Consider the following 18861-nt stretch of genomic DNA (forward strand, 5'->3'; position numbering starts at 1 on the left):
AACCTTATCATCGATCCAAAATCAAAAGAAAATTGAGGGAAATTGCACGAATTCAGTCCGTGTCCTTATCCTTGCACTATCGCCAACCGTACTTCCATAGCGTCGATGACTACTTTTTTTTTTATTTAATATTATACAAAGACTTACAAATTTTTTTTTCGTAGCGTCAACTTAAAAAAAATGAATAAATGTTAATTATTTGTTTGATCTATTTTTCTATTAAGAGAAAGGTTGTCACTACATGCATGATATGTCTAATATGCGTGAAAAGTTAATTTAAAATATTTCATAAATGATGTCATGGACTTAAACATTTATAGAGTTCTTTTCAAATAAATTAAACGTCAATGAAAAGAGCGAAAACGAAATAACAATAAGGTCAAAGTAATGAAAAACACTCTAAATAACTCCACTATTGGGGTCGGAAAATATAAACACAAGCAATTATGGTGGGACCTATCTTTTCGTAAAAATATTTTATGGCCTTCAACTCTACTTTCTAATATGAGCAAAAATTGGATGTGTAGTGTACTCCTCTACACACGGCGAGTGTGGCTCACACACTCGCGCATGGACTCACTAGGTGGGCGTATACGTATCCTAGGCTTGCCCTTCAACTAATGCAATCTCACACTATCGAAGCCACTGAGTGAAAGAAGCTTGCATAATATCATGGAGAAATATAAATATTGTAATGTACGTGTCCATACTCCATAACTGAAAAATATCTTGATGCATGTGACATATAAAATGCACGAGTTTCTATAGTATCAATTCCTGACATAGGGAAGTTCATGTATATTACAACATCGATAACATAACATAATCTCATAACATAGCATAACATAAATATAACATCAGCAAGATTGGTTCATACAACAATCAAATCATCCAATCAAGCTGACAATAAAATCACTTGTCTAGTTGGCCTAAGTCGAAATCAATACAATCCCTTGATGCCCTTTAATGCTAGCTTAAACCTACTCTTTCAAATCTAATTATACCGAAGAAGTCTCACAATCATAATTTAAAATTCTAATATGAAAATTGACTCAGAATAAAAAAAATAATATAAAAGGATCCAAGCATATCAGATATCAGACCCAAGCCAGATCAGCTAAAAAACTGAGCTGGAATTGTTAGAAAATGTACTATATGACTGGCTCTCAACCGTCTAAGTGGAATGAAGCGGAGCAATTATTGTTGACTTAATAAACCAAGAGACCTCCTTTATATATTGAAGTCGAACTCTCCACTTTTTCAACCCGACCGATGCGAGACAACTGAGGGTAAGAAGGTCAAAAACTAAAATTTTGGCAGCTCTTATTATATGAAGGCCGACAACGATTCTTTATTTATTTTATTTTATTTTAATAGCAAAAACAATAATTCTCTCTAGAAAAAAATTCTTTTATTTTATAATATAATTTCAATAAATAAATAAATAAATGAAGCTTTTCCATTTCAAAGGTATTTGACTGAGGCAATGCTTAAATTCAAACCTTCATATTACATTTTCCACACTTCGTTACCTGCCTTTGACCTTTTTACCTCACCATAGTCAAATCATTTCTATATATTAATTCTCAAACAAATAAAATAAATATTAAATTTTTAAAAAATGTAATTGTGATATTTCACGTTGGTTAGAGAGGAGAACGAAACACCTCGTATAACCCCACGCATTTTAAAGCTTTAAGAGAAAGTTCGAAAGGGAAAAAAGAGGAAGAGAACAATATCGGCTAGCAGTAGGCTAGGGCTATTACAGTAATTTATGTTGGTTCATATCAAAATAATATATGAAATGAATTTAATTCTAGAATCACCCTCTCGTTATCTTACTAAATAATTATTAATTTATGGACGATGAATGAGGCTTTCTTAAGCCTAAAGTGGAGAATAAAGACTTCTTGGAAACACTAGTCAACAAATATGGGAACTTTTTGGTAGCTTATTTGTTATATTTATTAGTGTGTTTATATTTATTTTGGCGAGCGGTCATATAGCTTTATGGAGAGTCTATCGAGTGTTCGATTGATACCAAATTTAACAAATTCTCGTCTTTCATATATATGAGCTTAATTCTAGAGCCCTACAGGCCGAAACTTATCGACTTGAGACCCTACTCGACCCAAAACTTATCGACTTGAGACCCTACTCGACCCTGAATTATGAATCATAAACATAAAAGAGGAGCCCTTACCATTTTGACAACATTGTTGGTCGCATTGTGGTTGACAACGTTAATGAAAACTGGGTAGATTTGGAACAAAAACATAAGTTGAGAGATTTTGTTGGAGAAAAGGGTAATATTGGAAACTTTTCCAAAGACAAAGAACAATAATGTTGAAGGACTTGTGTTAAGAATAATGTGATGGATGGGATGTTATGAAATGAGAATATCATAATGAATTCATGTGATTCAAAAATAATAATAATAACATTTATGTAAGAGAATGAACAAGATGGGGCAGTTCCAAGAGATCACATCAAATTCACATAAGTTTGATGTGTTGATTGATTAGTGTATAAAAAAAAAAATGTTGTTCATTTCTTCATATTTTTATAATTTTGTAAAAAAAACATGGAAATTCTTAATTCTACAACCATGACCTCGAGTTAGGTTTGTTGGATGATGAAAGTCCCACGTTAGCTAATTTAGGGAATGATCATGAGTTTATAATCAAGAAATACTATCTTCATTGATGTGAGGCCTCTTGGGGAAGCACAAAGCAAAGCCATAAGAGCTTCCATTCAAAGTGGACAATATCATACCATTGTGGAGAGTCGTGTTCGTCTAACGAGGTTCTATGTAAATAAAAAATCATGTAATGAAAAAGGAGTCGAAACTATGCTACTGGAGGTTAAGCGAAAATTCAAAAAATAATGTATACTACTCCCTATCTTTAGATATACGGACTTCCATGGTCTTTTCAGCATTCATCGTCATTTGTGCATGAAAGTTTTACTTTTACCTAAAAATTATTCTTATGTTAACTAATCAGAGTGGTGCAGCGGAAGTGTGGTGGGCCATAACCCACAGGTCCCAAGATCAAAACTTGGCTTTGATATAATAGTATATGCACGTGGTGACATCATTGATTAAAGGTGGGTGTATACTTCTTGAGATTGCAAGTTCCTTTAGAGATTCTTTAGTTATTCCAATCCAGCTATGTTCTACCTGTTGGGTCTTTACGTGAAGCTTCTTTGAAGAAACCAAAAGAGTAAACAATCTCATATTCTTGTAGAGAGATATATGAAAAGCTAGATCTCGTTGTCCTTAACGAGATGGAGTATTAGAGTTATAATTTGAACCTAGTTTTATGTCCGTGGAATCTTATGAGTCCAAGCTGAATAAAACCTTATTTGGATTAATCCGAGTATCCATATAAACTGTTGAGGATGGATGGATTGATGGGAAAAGACAAGTAAGTTGAGGATCATCTAGCCATGCATTATTTGTGGTTATCATCTTTGATCCGTTGAAGGTTAGATGAGAGTTAGATGAGTGAGAGAGAAGTAAATATTGTACTCTGAGAAAGGACTTGAAAACAAAGGTATTAATGGCCACTCAGTTTGTACCAAAATCTCTCTTCTTCTTTCGCCCCTTAACATTTGATGATTCAAAAAACATAAATATATGGAATCCAATGCTTTTAATTAAACCTTATTCTATTCGAAAGGGCTCCAAAAGGGACGTGAGATCTCACGTCGATTGGAGAGAAGAACGAAACATTTTTACAAGGGTGTAAACATCTCTCTAGTAGACACGTTTTAAAAACTTTGAAGTGAACTTTAAAAGGAAAAGCCCAAGAAAGACAATATACGCTCGCGGTGGGGCTTAAGTTGTTACATTATTGATGTGAGATCCCACATCGATTGGAAAGGGGAACGAAGCATTCCTCACAAGAGTGTGGAAACCTCTCTCTAACTTATGCATTTTAAAACCTGATACATAATGAACAAAACATACAATATCTTCTAGCAACGGTTAGAAATAAAAATGTCTTTGGCTTACATAACCTAAAATAAACATTCATTTTACCAAATCTAAATGTGATTCCACCAACTCTAGAGCATACAAATTGTTACCAAAAGCCAGAAACCTTGAAAAGATTTGTCCTCCAAGTCCAAAGAACAAATACTCTTTTAAGAACAACTCAAAACAAAAACAGGTTAATAAAATTTGGCTTGTAACACCATTCCCAAACAGGTTAATAAGAAGAAATGAAGAGAAACATGAGTAAAGTCCATTTTAAAGTGGTTGAGATAATAAGAGTAGTTGAATTCCAAAATAACTCAGAGAAGGTTCTGGTTGTTGTTTTCTTCCTTAGGGGCCCCGAAAGAATCCAGCCTTTGAAGAGTCAACTGTTCTCAGAGGAAGCAGCAAAGGTGTGTGCAGGCAGCCATGTCTGACTTTCTCAGACAAAATTTTGAGCATCTTTTTGACAGCCTACAATAATGAGACCCAAAACAATTAATTTCCCAGACAAAGCATAGGCCATTTTTGTGCTAAGAAAGATTAAAAATCCATTGATTGCCTAAGAAACTGATGGTAAAGAAAGAGAAGTAAAAGGCAATTGCACGAGTACAAGAGGTAATAAAGATTTTGTGCAGAGAAATAATGGGAACTGCTTGGACAGTAAAAGTACAAAGTCGGAATCAGGACCTGCAATGGCATAATAAAGAAGAGCTTCAATGGTTAAACATAAGGGAAGGTACAAACTTACTGCTCATAAATTAAAAGACTGTGGATGCAACTAAGATGCCAACATTCATTTATTTCGGGGCCTGGATGATTACAACATCATGAGGGCAACTCATTGCTCATTTAAGTAACTTTCTGCTTTCAACTTTGATATTGTTATCCAGGGTTGTTGTCATTTGTCAGGTTGATCCAAAATGTTAGAGGTTTATTATATACACCTCAAGCCCACTTCTAGTAGATCTAAAATGCATTTACTAAGGAGAGATTTTCACACCCTTGTAAAGAATGTTTCGTTCCTTTCTCCAACCGATCCACCCCCTTCCTTTGGGCCCAGCGTGTTTGCTGGCACACCGCCTCGGGTCCACCCCCTTTGGGACTCAGCCCTTTCGCTGGCACATCGTCTGATGTTTGACTCTTATACCATTTGTAATGGCCCAAGCCCACCGCTAACAAATATTGTCCTCTTTCGCCTTTCCCTTTCGGGCTTCCCATCAAGGTTTTTTAAATGTGTCTGCTAGAAAGAAGTTTTCACACGGACCCCCCAATCCACCCCCACCCCCACCCCCACCCCCTTTGGGGCCCAACGTCCTTGCTGGCACACTGCCTTGTGTCCACCCCCTTCGAGGCTCAGCCTTTTCACTGGCACATCACCCGACGTTTAGCTCTGAAACCATTTGTAAGGGTCCAAGCCCACCACTAACTGATATTGTCTTCTTTGGACTTTCCCTTTCGGGCTTCCCTTCAAAGTTTTAAAATGTATTTGCCAGATGTTTCCACACCCTTATAAAGAATGGTTTCGTTCCCCTCTCCAACCGATGTGGAATCTCACAGGATGTGGAATCTCACATGCAATGCCTGAGTCGAATATTCCCAACCCTACAACACTCAAGAGTGAAACCAAGAAGTGTCAACCTACTATCTCTTGTATTTCTTTTGTTGTTTTTATGAGAAATAAAGAAAGATATATAGGAAAAGAACATAAAGAAGACTTATTACAAAAGAATTCTGTGATTATTAGCCTTTCTTCTAAAGCTCCAACCTGTAAGAGCTTCCACCAACCAACAAATAATCCTCACATCTAATCAACATATAGATAAACCAGTCTGATTTCATACGAAGCGAATGAACAATGAAAGAGCAGATGTTCGAAGGCTAAATAGTCCAAGAAGTAAAAATAAACAAAATCTAAGGGACATTGTAATTTAGAAAGAGTATCTAAAAAAAGCACTTCGAATCGCAAAAGCTCCTAAACAATTATTCTTAAAACCTGAAAACAGAAACTCAAACTTCTGGGCAGTCAACCAAAATAAGAAAGTAATATATCACTGATGAGTTAGAAACAAAGGCAGCTTGGGTCTCAAAATTGGCCCAAGTCTGGAAACATCTAATAGGCCTATAAAAGTCCATCACAAAAATTTGATCCTATATTTCTAGGAAAGAAGAATGTTCATGTCATTTAAGGAAATAGGATGCCCATTATAATCTAAGATCGGGAGCCACAGAGAGGACAAACCCTGGCCAACAAGATCCCGATACTTTTGGTGAAAAGCATCTGGGGTCATTTGAACCAAGGCTTTACTGACCAGTGTTCTTTGAGGACCTTGGAGGACATGCCAACATATGATGGAAAAAGGAAAAAGGGAAAAGGGAAAGGGTCTCTCTCTCTCTCTATTACTTCCCAAGTCTCTAGACATCTAGGATCACTAACTTTAATTCTAAATCTTCAAGGTTGGTCAAGTTCTTATTAGCCTTGGCCAATCCAAATTGGGTTGTTCATGCAAATGACCGCCCCGTTAAGTAGATCACTGAACCTAGAAGCAATTCAAAATTTCATTATATTACACATAGAACCAGGTCACCATGTCATTTGGCTAAGGAGGGGCTGTTTTTATTACACCCCCTTGGGGCAAGTCACCACCCTAAGGAAGCAGCTTCTGGAAAATTAATAATCAAGGCATTGCCTGGGAAAAAAACCCCCAAGGAAGAAGCTGAATTAACGATCATCCATAATACATTGAACCAGGTCAAACATGAGGATGAGCCAACCAATGCCAAAGATACTACATTATAATTATCTCCGGAAGCTACATGTGCATCCAATATGTGAAAAAGAATGCACTAAACCAGGCTCATCAGTACAGAAAAACTAGATTGTTCAGGAAAACAAAATTACAGTTGACCTAACCTCCTAGAAACATATGGGAAGGCCTGGTATCTGGATCATCCACCTCGCATATGTGCACCTAACTCACCAAACTGATCATCTGCTTCTACAGTATCGTCTGAAAGGCGGACTGCATCCAGTTTCTGTTTCAGAATATCTATGGCATTGAGTATCAACTGGGAAGCTTTTATTGCACCGGTAGATTCAACTGTGAAGATAAAACTATCTTCTTTTGCAGTGATATCCACTAGTCCAGCTTTACCCATTGCTTCTGCTTTCTTAATCACTTCATCATCATAAGTGTATGCCTCTGGATCAACCACCAGAACCTTTACAAACAGAATAAGCAGCAGCAAAGTTAAACAAGTCAAATGAAAAATAAAGAATAAAAAATTTATTGGCTAAGTTTGGATCACTCATTTTTCATACTTTCTTTAGCCATAAGTAAGCGAAGTATCTCAGAATTTGGGTATTACTACAATTAAATAAAAAAGATGAATCCCCATCTTAAATTTTACGTCATACATGAGCGGCAGCGAGAATGAAAATTTTCTCCTAATACACCAATTACACCTGAATCAGTACCTCCTTTAAGCTGATTCTTTTCTCGAAGTGAAGATACCGCAAGATACAATGGCTTCCAGTGCTTATAAAAAAGTGACAAATCCAAATAATCATGACATCGTTAAAGAAGACCTTGCGACAGAATTCCCCAACTTTAAAGAATGGCATTATAAATGTTAGCCTTAATGAAATTTATATAGGTCCAATTCCAAAATAGCTGAAGCAAATACAGCAATCAATTACTGCCCTATCAGCCTTGTCCCATGCATCTATAAGATCATAGCTAGAGTGCTCCCTGAAAGATTGAAAAGCGTCCTCCCACATAGTATAATGCAATTCCAATTTGCTTAGTCATTGGAATATTAACTCTCACACAACAGTTTACAAAAGCAGTGCCCTTGAAATGATACCAAAGTGCTCTGATACCAAAAAAATGGTTCTTACTTCAATTTCCAAGGGAGTTCACACTATTTAGTATCTGAGCTCTATTTGCCTCAGAGATTTGAACTCTTTTGGTATCGAGTTACTTGGTCCCAAGGGAATTCATATCAACCCTCTATGGGTTTATCAATGAGTGGTGTATTATGTGCATGAAAAGCTCAACTCAAAACCATGTTTTCTACTCATGCTCCAACATATACAAGTTTTATTTTTATTTATTTATTATTATTTTGGTTTGGATAAGCAAACGAGGGAAAAGAAATTTCAAGCAATGGAGTTACAAAAGACTTTTCCAATTGGTCACAAGAGAGACAAAAGAGTAAGGATTAAATTAGAGGTATCACTTTACACCAAGATAGAGTAAGATAAATGATACTATACAAAAGGTGTTCAACAGGCCTCTCCTTGTTTTGAAAGATTCATTCGTTGCGCTCAGTCCAAGTAACCCAAAAGAAAGCTTTGATGAGATTTTCCCAAAGGTACTTCCCTTTTTTGTGTGGATACCCAGATAACATGGATGCAAGAAGATGCGATTGCCAGGGTATGGAATCAACCAATTAAAAGCAGAAATAAGGTATGTCCAGAGGGAGGCAAGAAAAAAAATTAATGAGAAGGTGGTCTTGAGATCCAGCATCCCTTTTACACATAGAGCACCATTGGGGCGAGAGAATCATGTGGGGAATGCATTGCTGGAGTTTCTCATGCATGTTGATGGCAAGGCGAGCAACTTCCCATATGAAGAATTTATTTGTAAAGCCATCAGGCAAGATTTTCCCATATGCATTGCTGGAGTTTCTCATGCATGTTGATGGCATTTTTTCCAGGCAGGTGGCTTCCCAAATATATTTGTAAAGCCATCAGGCAAGATTTTCCTGTTGGTGACAAAGTCCATTAGGAGAGACTTTGTAGAAAAAATGCCATCATTTTCCAATTTCCAAACTCATGAAACGCAAGTAGGAGAGAGTTGGATAGGAAGGAGATTTGTGGATAAATCAGCCCATTCTGAAATTTCCTCCTCCTTGGGATTCCTTATTAAAGATAAATCCCCAAATCTCCTTTCAACACTCCAGATATCATGAATGGAAGCTGCCTTAATGTTTGAGATGGAGAATAATAGAGGGAACCAGTGGGCAAGTGGACCACAGGGCAACATGTCATCATGCCAAAAAGTAGTTTCTCCATTCCCAACTCTATGATGAATATGGACGAAGATGGGTCAAAGATCGGTCGAAGATGAGGTCTTGCATACAGAGGATGACCTTCCAGGAACCATTTTATTTGCGGACCATTAAGGATCTCAGTTTAAGATTGAAATGGGTTGACCCATATTTAGCAATATTCATGTCTCCAACGGGCTGATTTTTCAAACCAAAACCGCCAAGCCCATTTGGCAAGGAGAGAATGGTTCTTCTGGTAGACATTTGGATGCCAAGACCACAACTGACTGTGGGAAGAATAATTTTCTCCCATCGGACCTTTATTTTTAATGTAAGCTTCATGCGCTTTCTATTATGGCAGCAACCTTTTTTGATAATGAGAACAGTGATAGTAGTAAGTGGGAAGATTTGAAAGGACACTTCTAATAATGTCAGACAACCTCACTTTGAGATATGGACAGACTCCCATGCTAGCAACCTCCTCTCTATTTTTGTGGCGTAGACATTCGGCCAGCTTCCCTTTTCCGACCGAACAAAGAGGCCAAATTTTCCAGCTCCTCCTCTTCTAAGTTGATGCCCAAAATCTTGAACTTTTCGGCATTAATGTTTAGGCTTGAAGCCATCTCAAAGGATTTCACTAATGGAGAAAGTGTTGTGGATAGGACTGTCATCAAGGATGGAGAAGAGAACACTATCATCCAAAATTTGTAAACGATGGATACTACGCTCTTCTCAAACCACTAAGAGACCCTTTAAGGACCCATTTTCTGCAGCATGGTTCATAAGGCAAGCCTAAGACCCCTCGATACCAAAATCTTAGCACACGGGCACCCTTTAAAGATGATAGAGTAATTTGGTGAAAAATGCAGGCACTGATCTATGCTCTCCGTTGGGAGATAAATCCTTCAACTTGTAGGAGGAGATCAAGAATGTCCCAATCCACTTTATCAAACGCTTATTTGATGTCCAGCTTAATCATAGCCCCTTTCCACTTCAATCTATTCCAATAAGGCACAAATCAAGGATCTGTCTCCTTCCACACTTCATTTAGACAAGTTTTTCTTCATCTACATGGGTTGTTTTTCTGGGTTCTTTTATTTTATTTATTTTATTTATTGGTTAGAAAGGAATAAGCAGCCTTTCTAACAAAAAAAAAAAGTCTCTTTTAAATACTTCTATAATTTAATTCTTGTTCTTGCTTTACTTGGTGTAAATGCACCTTTTTTCTAACTACAGTTTAGAGGATCTATTGGCTAACCTGAAGGTTTTTCTTAATCAATGAGTTTTTCAGCACTGCTACTTATTGTATATTTCATCGCATTGAAATGTCGTTTCCTATTAAAAGAAACAGAAGGGGAAAAACACTTGAATTGTGTTATGAAAAGAAGGTATACATCATAAAGGACCAGACTTGCCATCTCAAGACTTGCATAGAACACAAACAAAAAGCTTTCGAACATGTAGAAGATCTAGGCATTTCTTTTTGAAGTCACAGAATTACAGAATGTAAACTATCTAATAGGAAAAAAATCTCTCCCTACTCCCTCCCTCGTTCTCCTTTCAAACTAGGATTTCCCACCGGGCCAAGGGGTTAAGTGTATGTCTATAGAGACGCCAACTAACCCCTAATAGAGAATCTGTCTTGGTTGATAGTGTCTGTAACGGAATGATGAGATTATGAGTTAGAACCATAATGAGGTCATGCCTCAAGTGTGCATGATATGCAAGTAGATTATGAATGAAGGAACTAGTAAAGATTTGGGTTATCCTAGAACCTTATGATGCGATGAATTGATTGAGCTTCGAGGAACCAAACTACAAGAACCAATGAATCAATAAGAGCTCTAATAGTACTGAATGATGAGAAGCCACGAAATTACCAAACAAGAACTCTAAGTTGAGCTTGGGTGAGCTAGCATAACCTAGATGAGCCTATGACTTAGAAATGTGACGTCTAGGTATGTAATAAGACACATGAACTTAAAGAAAGTGTATGACATAAGACTTAGAATAAGCTAAGAGCCTACAAGCAAGCTACTTCCCGAGTATTTTTATGCTCACGCATTCTACTTTTTTTTGTCAAATGGAAACTAAGTTGTGGGATCGAGGTGAGGGCGTGTCCAGTTGAATAGAGTCTTGATTTCAAACTCTTGAAGATTTTCATGTACATGTTTTGATGTTGTATTTTGTAAACTGTCCCTGATGTCTTTTTTATGGACTTGTACTGTTTTATCTTGATTTAAAGTTAATGCATGCATGTTTTCAAATTGAATCAAATTATTATGTTGTTTTCAATTTCTGCGCCAGTTAGTGGCAATTCATGCCTCGAGTCCCTCGAAAAGTAGGTCGTTACACAAATCCACCACAAAGCTAATACCTTTATTGCTTCTTATATTAGCTCTCCCACTTACAAGAAGCGATAGAAACAGCACAGTACTATAGTTTATTCTAAAAAGTTTCAAATATGCCAACCCCGCATGACAAACCATAAACAACAGAAAGTGATATTAGAGGAAATATACAGTTCAGATCAGCTCTTCTACACAACCCTCTGGGAAATTGCATATATTATAGAGAGCAGCTTGAAAATTACAGAAAGCCATTGCAACAAATAAAAAGAAAGAGAAGTGGAGGTTATGCGAGAAGAACCTGGTGGGTAACAGGATCCAATTCAAAGACTTTGGTTGGGCTACTTTCAACCCAGGAAGTCTTTTCCTCGAGTGTTAATGTTTCCATTAGGTCTTCATTGATGTGAATGCTTGGTTCATACATGAATGTCACAGTTGCTGCAGGCGACCATTTTGCATGATCTTTACCAATGCCCTTCCTGGCTATGGCTCTCAACCTCAATTCTTGACCCCGACGTAGCTTCACAATGATTATTCCTCTACAATTATCACAAAACCCGCTCAAATTGAGGAGCAATTATTTCACTAACCACAATGATACTAGATTAAAATGATATTTTCCGCATTACAATTTTTTTTTTTTCTTTTTATGTAAATTTCAGACAGGCAATTTAGTAGAATGCAAGAAAATTCATCATTAAGGTAGTGAGGTGCGTTGGCATTCAGTCAAACAGATTATTGGTGTCCCAAAATTTATGTTTGCTCACCATAGAACATGAAGCATAAAAACCAAAAAACAAAAAAATACAAGGGAAATCCAGAACCATGAAGATGAACTCATAAACCTGTTCTAACACAAGCATTTTATCACAACTGTCCACCTAACATGAAATTGCTGCCATGTGAGTGAACCAACAAGCAGAGGAAAATGACCGCAATAGAAAATGAAAAGAATGTTATCTTACAATAATGCAGGAATGTTGCATAGCAAGAAAAGAACGCATTATAACTTTGGCGGTCAAGCTCCAAAGTAGAAGTGATAGACTATCTCTAAGATGTATTTTCACCCAAAAATTTACCCTCCATTTGTAAACCGAATAACAGATGGCGTTGCATACTTAACAGTACAGACCACGAATACGCCTACCCAACTACATGCAATAATCAGCTAAAAGCTCAAATGAATCTCGCTGGGAAAATATAATCAACAAACATGTCTACGAGTCGAGACACATGAGAGTAAGAGGAAATACTTGGTATCAAGCGCTTCACCAGCAGCTGCTGCAGAATCAGAGAAATCAACAGGGACAACAGTGTGATCAGAACTATAGAGATCCTTGCTGGAGACGTCTAGGGTTTGGTCAGAGTGGCACTTGGCACGAAGGTGAAACTCGACAGAGCAAAACTCGCACTGGCCATCACCATCACAAGCATCACAGTCGCGAGAGAAGCGCATAGACATGGCACGCTCGCTAGTGAGGGGAATGAGACCAAGGCGATGGGCGATGAACTCATCGTTAAGAACTGAGGAGTTCACTTCAATTTCTACCAGGTCGATGGCGATGGTGGGGACCTCAGCGATCATGACGCGACGGAGGGCGTTGGCCATGCTAACATCAGTGTCATGGAGCTCGAATTTGGCATAGTCATCTCTGAGCTCTCGGATCTTCACCTTGGGAAAGCGCTGGTACGATGCCCCTTCCATGGCTCCCTACTCTCTCTTCCGACTTCCGAGGGTTTCTGAGATGTGGAGACCTTCTAAAAGGCTGTTGGTGAAAAACCGACCCGGTCCGGTCTGCCAGTGAATAGACTCGACCCAAAAATATCTTTGATATTTTAAAAAAAACGTTTAAAAATTTTCAAAAAATACTCTCTACCCTTTTAAAAATATTAAAAAATCTTCTATTACGGATATTAATAAGAAGTATTATTAATATTTGAAATGTCGTAGTAATAATTTTGGGACTAACCCGAAGGACATATTGAAATTCTTTTCGTTATAATTGGTGTTTCGTTATAATTGGTGTTTTAGTAGGGATCTCCACGAGTAATTTTCCATGGAAAATTTGCAGAGATCATGTCGAAATTTTATATATATATATTTTAAATATTCTTTTCAAAGATTTTTTTGTATGATTTTTATTAAAAATTTATAAAACATCTGAGTAAATACAAAAAATATTTCATAAAAATTATGATTTTTTTTATTTTTTTTATTTTTTATTTTTTTGCTAATCTTACCTATTTAAAAATAAGATCATAATGGTTTTTTTTGGTCCTTAAAAAAAGAATTAAACTCATTACAAATAATTTAGTAAACAAATAGAAATTGAATTGAAAGCACACAGCACTTTCAACAATTATTTAAAATGTATAAATAATAAACAAAAAGAAAATATGCAAAATTTGATAACATATTTATTTTATTCATCATAATTAATCATAACAATTTTATATTTATTTACCTATCATTGAAATTGACTTTTTTTTTTTAGGTTTAATTCTAAAATTTACCACACCAATTTACCATTTTAAGAATGAAATTAAACTACCGATACCCTAATGAAATTAATTATTAAATTTGAAAAAAACCAACATCAATCTCATTTGGACTATTCAACCGATATCATTTTCAAATGCTCGGATATGATAAATTTATCTTACAGCAACGTCGAAACAAAATTGTACTCGAACGAGATGGACAAGGTAACATGGTGGTTCAAATCCGACGACAATTCAACTCATAAAATCCTGCCCATGTGCTGAGTTTATAAGCTTTTCCCCTAAATCTATACAATATTTAAAGTAAAAGGGTTATTAATATCCAACTATGGCACAAGCTTGCATCATTTTATCAATACCTTTAACAATGGTTCAGAAATAATGTCATCTTCATCTCTGGAACTACCAACATAATATAACAGTCTCCGCACTTAACTTGATTATTATCTGAGAATGATGATATTTCCACTTTATTTGAATGTAAATCTATCAACTTAGAAAGCCTATCAAATAGCACAATATTGTAATCCTACTCCCCCCCTTAACCAGAACTCCAACAGAATGGAACTCACTTACTACTTGATTAGAATGCATCTGATTGGCGACCCCTCGGCACCAAGCAACCTGAGAGGTAAGCAATGAATCGAATATAATCCCGGCTGGACGCCATCAAGCTTTAAGCCTTCGACAAGAATGGTTTCCTGAAGCAAAAGATGGTGTTAGTGTTTGTGTTAATCTTGTCTTGTTCACTACTCGGTATCTCTAAAGGAAGCCATGGATGTGCAGGAAAGCCATGATCTTTATGAGCAATTGTCAATAATAATATGCTGTACACCTGGTGACAAAGATATAGAAAGACTGCAGGATGGCTACAATAAAAGATGTGAGATCCCACGTCGATTGGAGAGAGAAACAAGTGTCAGCGAGGACGCTAGGCCCTGAAGGGGGTGGATTGTGAGATCCCACATTGGTTGGAGAGGGTGTAAAAACCTCTCCCTAGCAAAGCAGCACCAAGTGGTGTGCGAGGACGCTAGGCCCCCAAGAGGGTGGATTGTGAGATCCCACGTCGGTTGGAGAGGGTGTAGAACCCCTCCCTAGTAGAGGTGTTTTAAAAACCCTAAGAAGAAGTCCGAAAGAGAAAACCCAAAGAGGAAAATATATGCTAGTGGTGGGTTTGGGCTGTTACAAATAGTATCTGTTAGTCCAAAGAAGACAATATCTGCTAACGGTGGACTTGGACTATTATAAAAGATGTCTTAGAAGAACATGGATATTGTATAGAAGCTTCCCAAACGAGTTCGTGATAGGGGCAGGGTGGGAGTGACCATTCATCCTGTCTATCTTTGACTTTAACTTCAAAGGGAAAGAGATACATACTATATTTGACTAGACAATAGGATTTTTTTCGTTCTCGAGTTTATAAACCAATGCAGTTCCACAATTATAGCAAGTATTAGATAAAAGATGACTCATAAGATGAAAAAGCAATTGCTATCAGCAATCACTAGAGCATAACTTTGATTAAAACTCTAGGTAATTACTTTGTATGTACACATTCATTACAATGTAAGTATACTTCAATTTTTACATAGAAAAACTACCTAAAAAATATTTGCATTCCAATTCTGAATCAAGCAGTCAGAAAGAAGAAATCGAAGACTCTTTGAAATTGGTTTGCAAAAGAAAGATCCCCGAGAACAAGAGCAACTAGAATATATTCTCTAGTACAGAAAAAAAAAAAAAAAAAAAAACAATCAATCACACTGAAAAACATAAATTCATTAATTTTAAAAANAGCCGGTAGTTGAATCATTGAGGTTTCAGAAAAATATGAATTTGACTTCAAAATGAACAGGAGTAACCGTTCTCTCACCAACTAGTTTGATATCAGTGTTGTCTACAAGCCATTTTGCTCCATCCTTCATAAATCCAACATAGCTCGTGTCAAACTCCTTTTTCCACATGAGACCTCTGCATTGGCATGGATCAAAGTGAGAAGTTTTCTTTTGTTTATTCTTGGTTTCCTTTGATACTTGTTCTTNAGATTTTATTCATTACATGATCTGGACTGTACAGTTTATGATACATATTGGTAGATCCCACCCCTCCCCCCACCCTTCCTGTATGAACTAAACGAAATTGCATGTAGTGACAAAATACTGCAACAGTCTATATGAGAAAAACTGGTAAATAGGCAAACCCGTGAAAGTAAGGATTAAGAATCTGTTGCCTTAACGGATCTGTTATACTTTTCAGACATTATAAATCAGAAAGACATGACATGAACATGGTTTTATGGGTTCAAAATTGATTCATAATGAAACAAATAAAAACAAATATCAGGACTAACAAAGCAGAAGATTAGATAACTAGACAATAACATTGGAAGTTCAGAAATACATATTTGGATGCTAGAAATACGAACAAAAGAACAACGTCCACATAACAAGCCCATGAAATGAAAACCTCGAAGAACAAATACCTTCAAATAAAAGTATCAATTACTTTACCAAACAAGATATATCATAATTCATCAACAGCTTAAGGCTTCCATTTTTATTATTTTTGTTATTAAGTGACGAACTGAAAGTACTGTTCACAAATTTTTTACCTGTCAGTATTTAATGTTCTGAAGAGTACACGGCGTACTCCTTTGGGAATGTTCAAAGACTTCATGACTTCAGCTGCAACAACAAATAACCAAAAATTGTTTAAACGCCCATTTAAGAATTGTTCGTTTCTTACAAAATAAATATCAAGACTCATCCATTTCTTGTTTTTGGATTATGTATTACTTGGTAGATAAAACGTAATTTATAAAAAAAATTGCAAAATATATCCACAGGGTCTACGAGATGGGTTAGAGTTAGGGAACATACATATCTGCAGACATTGGAGATACCGTGTAAAGCTAAATTAGTGAGAAACATACAAAAAAAACAAGCAAGAAAAGCAATGAAGAATGCTTGCAATGGCGTACCAGTAATGTTCTTATCCCTTGGAACGTCAACCAACAGTCCAGGACCTGAAGAAACAAGCACATGAGACAATCAGCAAACCCCATGAGTATGAACTTAAATAACAGGCTTCAGTTTAAAATAGATCCATGGAATCAACGCCACAAATTCAAAAAAATTCAACAAAACCACACCGAAGAAAACCAAAGATTAGTAGAGAATCAATACCATTGAGGACTCCCAAGTCGAGTGTGTCAACATCAAATCCCGCATCAAAGTAATGATCAAAAACATGACCAGGCGCATCGACGTGCGTGCCAGTGTGAGCCGGAAGCTTCATTTCAGAGTTATTAGCAAGCGAACCATTCTTCATACTCTTAGGAAGCCACAGAAACTGCCCAAGCCCTTCGTCAGATTCCCAAGACGGCATATCCACAGTGAACCGATGACTGATATCAATGATTCGTCCATTATCGTAAACTTCTCGACGGATAGGAATGAGGCTGCCATCGCCGCCGTCGGAAACTGAGCAATCACCGACTCCAGTATCGACGACGGAGGGGTAGGCAACGTTGGACGCAGCGGCGAGGAGGATGCCGGAAACAGCCTGCAAGAAAAGGAAGAGGAGAAAAGGAAATCGGAGATCCATGATCGACAGAGGTATGGAGGAATTTGGTGGGGAAGGATTCTGATTTTTCAATTGTTCAACAATAATTTGAAGTTGAAGAGGATAAAGTGGCGGAGAAAAGGGTTATATTCTTCTAATGAGAGCATATAATCATTTACAAGTAATTCTATTTTAGCCACTTTTATATAATTCATATATTAACTTATCACCTATGGTAATATATTGTTTCAATAAATAAAAAATGTAAATAATAGCCATATATTCATGAATTTTTAAAGTTTTAGACCTAAGTTAAAAACGAGCGTTTAAAAACATTTAGACAATGTTAAATTGTAACGAGCGTTGAAAGAGTAATCGAGGGTATTATAGTCTTAACCTTAAAAATCCCGTTATAAAATAGTTTTATCATTAGGGCCAGCTAAAGAATAATCGAACCAATAATACCTTTGACTTTTGGTAGACCCGAAAATATATATATATATATATACTCGTGCATCTATTCTCTGATGTAACGACCCAACTTTTAGCTAAGACTACTTATATACGTTTCTACGTGCATGCATAAAAGACAGTTAGAAGTAAGGACAATAGAACAGCAGAGCTACCAAAATTTCAAAAGATTGGTTAGAACTTTTTCAAAATAAGAGATTCTTGGTCAGTAAGAAGGCTCTTGTCGCTTACTTCCTATGTTTAAGTCGTCGAGAAAAGAAAATATGAAGCTTGAGCGAGTAATAAAATAATCCGAAAGGAGCCCTTCTAGGGTTGGAACTACAATTAATATATCCCAACGGTACAAACTATGGTGCCTATGTAATACCCGAGTAAATGAGGAGTATATGAATGAACTGAGATTATATTCAAACGAAAAACAATTCTGAGGATAGGATGACTAAGAAAGACTTCAAGGAAATGAAAGTTATTATGNGAAAGGAGCCCTTCTAGGGTTGGAACTACAATTAGTATATCCCAACAGTACAAACTATGGTGCCTGTGTAATACCCGAGTAAATGATGAGTATATAAATGAACTGAGATTACATTTGAACGAAAAACAAACATGAGGATAGAATGACTAAGAAAGACTTGAAGGAAATGAAAGTTATTATTTATACCAATAAGGTGCACCTTCATTTTCGGTGGCTCAATCATAAAAACTTCATGGTTAAGTGTGCTTTGCCTAAAGTAATTTTATGTTAAGTGACCTCCTGGAATGATTCGTGTTGGTCTGTGAGGGTAGCCTTCACTCTTAGAAGCGAAGGAGTAGGTAACGTGATCATGTCTCATGTGAATGAGGGTATCCTATGCAATGAGCTTGTATAAGATTAGACCACAAAAGATTTAATTTTTCCTTATAAATGTGGTAATTAAGAAGACTAATATTTTATAAAATGAT

General features: G+C 36.5%; 2 protein-coding genes across 3 annotated transcripts; both read right to left on the minus strand.

The window, feature by feature from the left end:
• Positions 1 to 670: 670 nt before the first annotated feature.
• LOC111792809 (kynurenine formamidase-like) lies at positions 671 to 17615 on the minus strand. The gene is made up of 5 exons (XM_023674397.1): positions 17070 to 17615; positions 16865 to 16909; positions 16496 to 16568; positions 15758 to 15855; positions 671 to 777 (listed from the first exon to the last, which is right to left on the minus strand). The coding sequence occupies exons 1-5, from the start codon at positions 17488 to 17490 to the stop codon at positions 671 to 673; spliced, it is 744 nt and encodes a 247-aa protein (XP_023530165.1). The 5' UTR covers positions 17491 to 17615.
• On the minus strand, positions 4108 to 13087 carry LOC111792725 (DNA-directed RNA polymerases II, IV and V subunit 3-like). Of its 2 annotated transcripts, XM_023674289.1 has the most exons (4): positions 12636 to 13087; positions 11684 to 11921; positions 6894 to 7201; positions 4108 to 4453 (listed from the first exon to the last, which is right to left on the minus strand). In XM_023674289.1, exons 1-3 carry the CDS (start codon positions 13085 to 13087, stop codon positions 6929 to 6931), a joined length of 963 nt encoding a protein of 320 aa, XP_023530057.1. In that variant the 3' UTR covers positions 4108 to 4453; positions 6894 to 6928. The 2 variants fall into 2 exon arrangements, with proteins under 2 accessions (XP_023530057.1, XP_023530056.1); XM_023674288.1 differs by lacking the exon at positions 4108 to 4453 and having other exon boundaries at positions 6666 to 7201.
• Positions 17616 to 18861: the final 1246 nt, after the last annotated feature.

The sequence above is a fragment of the Cucurbita pepo genome, chromosome LG04, assembly GCF_002806865.2.
Source record: "Cucurbita pepo subsp. pepo cultivar mu-cu-16 chromosome LG04, ASM280686v2, whole genome shotgun sequence".
NCBI classification, from domain to species: domain Eukaryota; kingdom Viridiplantae; phylum Streptophyta; class Magnoliopsida; order Cucurbitales; family Cucurbitaceae; genus Cucurbita; species Cucurbita pepo.